The sequence below is a fragment of the Manihot esculenta genome, chromosome 4, assembly GCF_001659605.2.
Source record: "Manihot esculenta cultivar AM560-2 chromosome 4, M.esculenta_v8, whole genome shotgun sequence".
Taxonomy (NCBI): Eukaryota; Viridiplantae; Streptophyta; class Magnoliopsida; order Malpighiales; family Euphorbiaceae; genus Manihot; species Manihot esculenta.
Genome location: NC_035164.2, coordinates 9789869 through 9799870, shown reverse-complemented (window position 1 = coordinate 9799870; position 10002 = coordinate 9789869). Strand labels below are relative to the sequence as shown.

General features: G+C 31.0%; 2 protein-coding genes across 7 annotated transcripts in view; both read right to left on the bottom strand.

The window, feature by feature from the left end:
• Positions 1–2680: 2680 nt before the first annotated feature.
• LOC110612526 (histone-lysine N-methyltransferase ATX2) overlaps positions 2681–10002 on the bottom strand; it is a 31068-nt gene continuing 23746 nt past the window's right edge. For 2 of the 6 annotated variants that reach the window (XR_006350514.1, XR_002487492.2), the window contains 3 exons: positions 3823–3943; positions 3096–3151; positions 2681–2991 (listed from right to left, as the gene is read on the bottom strand). The gene's annotated coding sequence lies outside the window, so the exon portion shown is untranslated. Of the gene's footprint in view, positions 2992–3067; positions 3152–3822; positions 3944–10002 lie in introns of all 6 variants that reach the window. The other 4 variants (XR_002487489.2, XR_002487490.2, XR_006350515.1 and 1 more) reach the window with 3 other exon arrangements.
• Positions 5274–5615, bottom strand: LOC110612568 (uncharacterized mitochondrial protein AtMg00820-like). Its single transcript, XM_021753343.1, has one exon. The coding sequence runs from the start codon at positions 5613–5615 to the stop codon at positions 5274–5276; it is 342 nt and encodes a 113-aa protein (XP_021609035.1).

Below are 10002 nucleotides of genomic sequence, written 5' to 3'. Positions count from 1 at the left end.
GAAAATATAAATATTTATGTTATAATTGAGTTGTACTAAAATAAATAATGCATTACGTTACGTGGTGATAAATTATATTTAATTAATTAATTTAATATAATATATATAAAATAAATAAATAAATATAATAAATTTTTATTGTATCAAGTAATAAAAAATTATTTTTAACTAATTTAAATTAAAATTAATCATTCAACTGTAATTGAAATAAAACTTTAAAATTAGGCTATAATGGATAAATATTAAAAACTTTTAGATTTTTTATTGTAAAACTTTTATCCACATCATTAATAACAATTAAAATATTAATATAAATAATAATTAAAATATTAATATAAATAACATGTTAGCTGCCACATAAGCCATTTTCAATCTCAATTTTGGACTAAAATTAATATCAAAGTTTCAAATTACACAAAAATTAATAAAAAAAAATGGTTAAAATTGATAGAAGCACTAAAGTTTTAGATTTTTTTTAAAAACATTTAAGCCTAATTTTTAACATGTTATATAAAAATACTGCAATGAAAAAAGCTTTCGCACGACAAGAAATTTCTAAATTACCGATGAATTTTTCTATTAGTAATCCAATAAAAATTTAATAGTAAATCATTTACTAATGAATTACAATCCATTATTAAAAAATTTGCTAGTAAAATTTTATCGATTATTTTTAAATTCGTTAGCATTATTAACAAATTTACTAATAGAATTTCTATTATTATTATTAATAGATTTAGCTCCATTAATAAATTGAGAAAAAATAATTTATTAAACACATAAAATCTGTTAGTAAATCTGTAACATACTGTAATTCATTAATAAATTTATATTAATTTAAATAATTTAAAAAAAAATTATTATTTTAATTAAAAATAAATTTTATTATTAATATTATTTTTTATTAAAGTAAAATTTAAAATTATTATTATTATTTATGTTCAATATTTATTAGAAATGTAAGAATATTTGAAACTCATGGGTGTATGATAAAATAAAATGAGAAAAATAGAAAATGAGAGAAAATAGGAATAAGAGAAAAGTAAAGTAAAATGAGAGAAAATGGTAAGAAAAGGAAAAAAAATTGATAAAAAAATTATGAAAAAAAAAAAGGGAATGATGAGAGAAGGAAAAAAAAAAGATAATTAGAGAAATGAGAAAAAGGGAAACAAATTATTAGAGAATAACATAAATGAAGAGAAAATAATAGAAAGAAATTATAGATAGAAAGAAAATGGCACTCACAGAATTAATCTAGTGATAAGTGCATTTGAGTAAATGTGTCAGATTCTACTTCTCCAATCCCTAATTTTTAATTTTTAATTTTTATTTTAAAAAAAAAAGATAGAAAGAAAATAATAGAAAAAAATAAATTAAATGGGATAAACTCATAAAAATTTTAGAAAAAAAGAAGAAAGGAGAATAGAAGAAAAATGATGGAAGAAAAGAAAATAGAGAAAGTAATAGAAAGGAAAATTATAAATGAAAATGAAGAAAATAAGATAACAGGAAGAGAATGAGAGAATAAGGATAATAGAAAAAAGAAATGATAGAAATGAAATGAGACAAATGAAAGAAAATAATAAAAAAATAAAAAAAATAAGAAAAATAAAAAATAAATAAAAGAAAGGAAAAATGATAGAATGGATAAATGGTAAAAGAAGAGGATATTGCTAACAAATTTAATAATCAATTCGCAATTCATTTATTAAAATTTAAAAAATAAAAAAATTTTCACCTTTAAACTTTTATTAATAAATTTAAAATTCGTTAAAAATTCATTGATAAGTGAAAATTTTAAATTTTAAAAAAGAAACATTTGAATTTTACATGTGATTTAAACTTAAATTTATCAATAGATTTATTAATAAATTTCATCAGCCAATAAAATTTAATTTTTTTATTTATTAATTTAATAATAAATTTCTAAATTCATCAATAATTTATAGACACATTATCAATAAATTTAGAATCTATTAATAATTTCAAACACTTTTTCACATTTATCAATGAATTAAAATGTGAATTACTAATAAATTTATTAATAGATTTGAATTTATTAATAAAATTTAATACTAATTATTTTATATTTTAAACAGTGTTCATGATTGATGGCTTGTTTTTATTTTTTTTTATTATTATTATTTTTTTTTTTTTGAAATGATGGCTTGTTTTTATTGACTACGGATTTCTGTGGAATAATGGTGCACGTGGACCTAAAAATTTCCTTACATCTTCTGTTAATCGTACCGTTATACATTGAAATATCCGGTGAGCTTTGCATGAAATGCTTAAAAGGTTCTTACAACTTCGAAAGCAGAAATATTAGATTTAGTCAAGAATTATATAATATTAAAAATATTAAATTTTATCTTTCAAATCTAAATTAATTTTAATATTATTAAAAATTAAATAAATTCAAATAAATTATCTATACATTCTAAAAGTATTTAAACTCAAAAATAAAATTTAATATTCTTAGCATTTCAAATTTAAAATTTTTCTTATACAGCACAGCACTTGCAAGTTCATCGGCACACAAAAATAAATTATACAGCACAGTACTTGCAATGGCTAATAATGTGTTTTTCTTACCCCCTCTATCCTTTTCATTTCATAAAATTAAGAAGTCCTTCAAATAATTTAAGAACTCCCGATACTCGAATGTATTAGAAACACGCGAGCAAAAACTACTAAATAATTTTATTTTTTTTTTTAGAAACTACTAAATTTGAGCTTCTAGTTAGCCTTAAATTTTACATTCTCTGCATTAGTCTTTCCATTTCTTTCAAAATGGAGATTATCAATTACACAGATAAATCAGCTCTGAATTTTCAGTGAGCTCAAAAGTATATCTGTACTTGCGTTTAAGTATCAACTGCATATAATTACTAACAGAGTTTCTTCTCCATCTTCACAGGGATGAAAGAACTGACCAATCAAGCATTGACATCAAGTAAAGAATTTGTTTTCACTGAAAAAATAAATAATCTGCAAATGCAAAGGTTAATTCCCATTAAGCACAGAAAAATAAATTTTAAAAGAAATAAAAGGAACAGCAAAATACCTGAAGTGATAAATTTAAAATCACAAACCTGTCTATTTGTGACAAGTTCCTTAAGTTTGCTGGATTGTGCAACTTATCATTTATCTGCAATAAAAGATAATACATCCAGAAAATCAAATTTCAGCACCAAAAAACAACAGGTGGATTTATTACGCTGAATGACAACTACAAGAGAGCAAAATGAAGTTCAGAATGTATTTGCCTTATGTAATATTCAGCTGCTTGCTCGTGCGAAAGAGTCCCACATCGACAAATTATCAATTAAATTGGTAATATATAAATCCTAACTTAATACTATTAAATAACTTGGGTTAATCATTTTAAGTAATGTGAAAAAGTATGTCCAACAGTTATTTGGATCAATTTGAACTGAACTGTTTGTGCATAATTTTTTTTGAGTTTATAAGTTAAAAATAAATTAATAAATAAGTTGCACGAACTAACTCTTCATATTGATGCTTATAAATTAGTTTGATAAAAAAAGTTATTATATTACCCTCATTTAATTTTAAGATTTCATCACATACTTTATTTAATATCCTTTTTAATAATTTTAATAATAAATATTATTATAAGCCATTTATTACCAAACATGTCAACTGTTATCAGTTACTTATAAACATTTTAATTAAACATGTAATCGTGCTTATAAGATAATTTGTATAGGTTAAGCCAGACACCCTATAAATCAAAATTGCACTTTGGGAATAAATGTTGTGTTGAAAATTATAAATCAAGGGGGATAATGTCATTACCTCGAAATCAAAAAATTAGCATGAACGTTCACAACATTCTCCGGAAATATTATCTGTTGAGATACAAAGTCTCAAGTGCCTCTTGTCCCATCTTGCCTCCTCTTCTAGTGCAACATCCAACCTTGTGAAATCAAATAATGCTTTCAATAATTTCAATTCTTCCAATAATCTTTGTAATCACAAAAGCTTATAAACAAACAGGAGCCCTCTTCTTGATGCAGATATTTCAGATAGCGCAAAATCCGAAGGATACCCTGCATGTGTGACTCACGAGTGTTATGCATAAACCAGCTTACTAAGCTAACTGCATAGGCTATATCAGGTCTAGTATGCGAGAGATAAATTAGTCTTTCCACCAATCTCTGTTATCTCCTCATATCAACTGTCTTGCCAATCCTTGCTTGTAGGCTCTAGTGTGCGATAGATAAATTAGTCTTCCCACCAATCTCTGTTATCTCATATCAACTGTCTCGCCAATCCTCGCTTGTTGGCTGTGATTGCTTTCTATGAGAGATTTTATTGGCTTGCATCCTAGCATATCGTTTCTTCCAATAGATCTAGAATATATTTTTTTCTAAGAAATAAATATATTTTTTTCTGATCTTGCAACTTCAATCCCAAAGAAATACTGAAATTTTTCTAGATTTTTAATCTCAAATTCTTGGGTCATAAGTTTCTTTAGTTGAGTCATCTCCTGTCATCATATATCATCCACATAAACTACAAGAAGAGTGACTTTGCCTTGTGGTACCTAATGAACCGGGCATGATCCGCGTTACTCTGCTGATAGCCAAAAGAGATCATGGCTTTGCTAAATCTATCAAACCACACTCTGAAAGACTGCTTCAGGTTGTACAAAGTCTTCTTAAACCTGCATACTTTTCCTTGTGTTTTTTCTATCAGCAAATCCTAGAGGAATTTCCATATATACCTCCACCTCTAGGCCTCCATGGAAAAATGCATTTTTCACATCAAACTGTTGTAGATCCCAATCAAGGTTGGTTGCACAAGATAGCAAAATTCTTATTGTATTCATCTTTGCAACAAGGGAAAACATCTCTTGGCAGTCTACTCCATACGTCTGAGTGAATCATTTAGCCACCAGTCTAGCTTTGTATCTCTCAATTGAACCATCAGCCTTGTGTTTAACAGTGAACACCCATTTATAGCCGACAAGTTTCTTCTCTGACGTAGGAATGACAAGTCTCATTCTTTTTCAAACCTTTCATTACAGTTTCCCCCTACTTTAGCGAAGGCTGGAGGATGTCCAGGGTTTATCAAAGTGTCCTAATGCAACATGAGGTTTGATCTCACTATCTTCTATGACTCGTTTGTCTTGCCTGAACCAAATCAGGACTTGTACAATCGACTTGACTAACTGTGTTTTTGAGATTTTCACCTAGGTGATACTTTGCTTCCTATGTATCTCCCATTCTAGAAGAATCAAATCCTCATGTAATTCGAAGAAATCTGTATAGTTCTTCCAAGAAACCATGTAAAAAGGCATTATTAATGTCAATTTGAAAGGTAGGCCAGTTTTTAGAAGTAGCTGAGGCAATAAAGATCCGAATGGTGACGACTTTAGCTACAGGAGAAAACTGATCTTTAAAATCTAATCCCTCTATTTGATTATATCCTTTAGCCACTAAACGAGCTTTATATCTATCAACTTTCCCATTGGGCTTGGTTTTAACCTTGTATACCCATTTAGAACCAATGGCCTTTTTTTCTTTTGGAAGATCAGTGAGAATCCATGTTCCATTTTTTTCAAGAGCTGAAAGTTCATGGTCCATGGCTTCAATCCAATTAGGGTCATTGGAGGCTTGAGTGTAAGTGCAGGGTTCATGAATGTGAGAAATTATATTAAGATAAATGTGATGTGAAGGTGTAAAGCAAACAAACAAACCGACGTTAGAAACAGTGGATAGATGATTTACAACAAAATCTTGCATCCAAGTGGGTTTACTATGAATTCTGGTACTCTTTCTTAAAGGAAGAGTGGGAAAAGAGACCTGTTCCTGGGAACGTGATTAGGAAACAGAACCCGGATGTGGTGGAACCTGAACATTAGAGGAAGAGCTTGATTCGTCATCAACTAAATTAACAGGAAGAACAATATCTGAAAAGGAAGACTCCTGAGAGGGATTATGTCGAAAAGGGAAAGTGGATTCATGAAAAAGAACATCTCTATTAACAAAAATTTGTTTTGTGTCTAAGTTTTGTAATATATACCCCTTCTGTGTAGTTGAGTATCCAAGGAGAATACATTTGGTAGATCTAGGGTCAAATTTATCCTTTTGAGGGCTGTTATTAATGGCAAAGCACAAGCAACCAATAGTTCTTAGTTGATCATAACTGGGTGGTTTATGAAACAAGGCTTCAAAAGGAGTTATCCATCCTAAAGCTTTGACTGGTATTCTGTTAATGATGTAGGTGGCAGCCAATATACACTCAGACCAATAATTTTTTGGAAATTGAGCCTGAAACTGGATGGCTATAGCTATGTTGAGAAGGTGCTTATGTTTAATTTCTACTGTCCCGTTCTGTTGAGGTGTATAAGGCAAGTAGTTTGATGAACAATACAGTATGAAGAAAGCAAAGAAGTACACCTTTTATTAATAAATTCTCCTCCATTGTCGGACCTTATATTTTTAATTTTTGTTCCAAATTGTGTATTGACATATTGAATGAAAGATGTCAAAACAGAATATGTTTGATCTTTAAATCTAAGCATATAGGTCCAAGTTGCCCTAGTCTTATCATCAACAATAGTTAAAAAGAACCTAGCACCCGTGATAGAATGAATAGAAAAAGGTCCCCATAAGTCCATATGCACAAGATCGAAAGGATTGGCAGTAACCATATTACTATTGTGAAAGGGCAATCTGGACATTTTAGCTAGAGGACATAAAGTACACGTGTGATTAGTGTCAACAATCTGCTTTAGCATAGGTATATGAGATATTTTATGACAAGACGAGTGTTCCTAATCTAGCATGAATCACAGAGAAAGGAATTTTTATTATAGAATTTGCAAGATGTGTAGCTTCTTTATTGCACTTTTGAAGCTCAGCCATTTTTACATTGAGGTTTGGGGCAATTTTATTACACACAGAGTCAACACAGGACTGGATACTGGAAACAGAGAAGCTATTATTGTCTAAAATGTATAAACCACTAATCATTTTGCCAACAGCTATAACAGACCTATTCTTCTGGTCCTGAAAAAAACAACACAATGAATAAAATTGTATTGTCAAGTTGGCATGCTTAAGTAGCTTGGATACAGACAGAAGATTCATATTAAAATCAGGAACAAGGAGGACATCAATTAACTGCATGTGTGTGTTTAATGCAACATTTCCGGTGTGTGTGACCTGTGTGGAAGAGCCATTCGGCAAGTGTACAGTTATTGGAGCAGTAACAGAACATATAGATTTCATATGATGTTTATACGGTGTGACATGATCTGATGCACCAATGTCAATTATCCATGCTTCTGATCCAGTTATCATAGCACAACAGGCGAATATTGAAGAAATTTTATAAGTGAAAGAGTTTAAAGAGCCATTACCAGAACAATCAGTCGGACTGAAAGAGCTGAAGCCGTTACCAGTATAGTTGGCCGGATTGTGACAGTAGGTTGTGTTTATTGAGGCAACCGTTTTCCCTTTGACCAATCTCATCATCTCTTGTCGCAGTAGCTCCAGCTTTGTATTGACTTCTTCTATCCTGCTTAATTCATTGGAGGCGACCGGTCCAGCACTTGCCAACGGTGTTTTCGGGGTAGATTGTATACTGTGACTTTCAGAATGTGAGATGTGAGCAGTGTATCTCGGCTTGAACGTCCCTGGATTGTTGAATTGCTTGTTTTTGCTCTTAAACCACTCCGGATAACCGATCAATTTGAAGCATCCAGCTCGTGTATGTCCATCCAAATTACAGTAGTCACAATGGCCCTTCCTTGCGTCGTATTTCTTGTAGTCTCGTCTGTTACCTTGAGATCGGATGGCCAAAGTAGCTACCTCACAGTGTTCTGTGAGGTTGGATTGAACTTCATTCTGAGACTCTACCCGTAGAACCATCGAAAAAGCTTTGTTCACCGATGGTAATGGATCCAGTAGAAGGATTTGACTACGAACTTGATCAAAGGTATCATTGAGCCCCATCAGAAATTGCATGAGATGGTCCGCATTGTGAATCTCTGTTGCTAGCTTCTCTGACCCGCAGATGCATGGAGGTATAGGGACAATGTTGGCCAATTCGTCCCACAGTTGCTTCAATTTGCCATAGTATGTTGTCACAGAGAGATTATCTTGGGAGATGGACGCTATTCTTCGTTTGATTTGATAGATCATTGGTTCGTTGCTTTCGCCGTATCGTTCTCCTAGCTCAACCCACAGTTCTCGAGCGGTGGTGGCATAGAGGAAGCTTCCGACGAGGTCCTTCGAAATGGAATTGAGGATCCACGACGTCACCATATAGTCGCAACGTCTCCATTTCTCGTATTCCTCAGATCCGTCCTCAGGTGCATCGATTTTTCCTTCCACGAATGCGAGTTTGTTCTTCGCACCGAGAGCAATCTGCATCGCCCGGCTCCATCCTCGATAATTGATTCCGTTTAATTGAACAGACACGAGAAGCATCGCCGGATTATCTGAGTTTTGCAGCATCAAGGCATCATCGACCGTCTTGGAGATCGTCGGAGCCGAATTGCTCAGTGCCCTAGCATAACTGCTTTCTGTCATTTTTTTTTCAGGGAAATATCTGATTGGAGAAAAGAGAGGTCTCGATGAAATGTTTCTGATCGTGAGGGGAGACGGATTCTACCGCTTTTGCCTCGTTCTCTTGTGACGATGACTTTCGACTTTGAACCGAAAATTGAAGTAGAAGATGAAGAGGCAGAAACAGCTCAAATTTGAAAAGGATGGAGAAGAAATTTGTCGGTGAAGTTGCAGACGGAAAAGAGCAGAGGAAGCTTGGAGAAGGAAGGAGTTTGGGTCTTCGAGTCTCTGGACGGGAGAAGGAAAGAGGTTAGGTAATTGATGGCTCTGATACCATCTTGATTGAATGATAGTATCTTGATTAAATGATAATATCTTGACATATATTGGTATTGTATATTCTGAAGTATTTTTCCAGTATACATACCTCACCTATTTATAGGTGATCCAAGTCTACAAGGTATTTACTAGAAAATACAAAAACCTACTACAACCTACTAGAAATATCTCTATACTCAATGAAATTTTCAAATTTGCATGCAACGGGTAAGAAACACAAACTTAATAGTTTACTAATTTTTATGTTTTATAAATTTTTATGATAGTTTTATAATGCAATCTATTTTTTAAATACTCTATATCAATATGGTTCACATGATATTAGAAATGATAGTGAAATCAAGCGAGCCTTAAAAGTGTTATTGCTAGAGAGTGATTTGATGAATCAATGCCTTACATTTAACCAAGTATATAATATATACCTAACTTGAGTAATTTTAATAAACAATTTTAGCATTTGCATGTATAATAAAATAAATAATTTTTTTGGTATAGATATAACTCTAATAGTATAAAATGGAGAATTTTAAATTCACCTTAGCACAAAAAGCCATTAAGTTTACTAATCTAAATAATAGCACAAAAAGCCATTAAGTTCATGGATCCAAATAAAAATAAAATATTTACACATTAATGTTATATTTTTACTATTCTAAAATACAAATATTAAATATTTGAAACAATAAACTATATTATTAATATTATTATGTTTTAATGCAGCAGAATAATGAATACATTATGGTGAAAGTAGGGCTGAGCAGAATCCGGTTCAAACCGAAAAAACCGACCGAACCGAACCGATTTGAAAATTTGGTTCGGTTTTTTATACATTTCGGTTCGGTTCGGTTTTAAATTTCAGAAATTCCGGTTATTTCGGTTCGGTTCGGTTTTGATCAGAAAAAAACCGAAAAAACCGAACCGAACCGATTAGGGATAATAATATATTTTTTCAATAATATAGAGAAATTAAATTATATTAAAATTAAAATATTTTAATTAAATTTTAAAATACTAAAAATAAAGAGTAAAAAATTAAAAAAATATTAAAAATCAAAACTGATCAAACCGAACCGAACCGAATCAGACCGGTTCGGTTCGATTCGGTTTCTGACCAAAA

What these genes read in the sequence shown, in the direction of transcription:
- LOC110612568 (XM_021753343.1), bottom strand. Translation starts at nt 5,615, where the DNA reads ATGGACCATGAACTTTCAGCTCTTGAAAAAAATGGAACATGGATTCTC.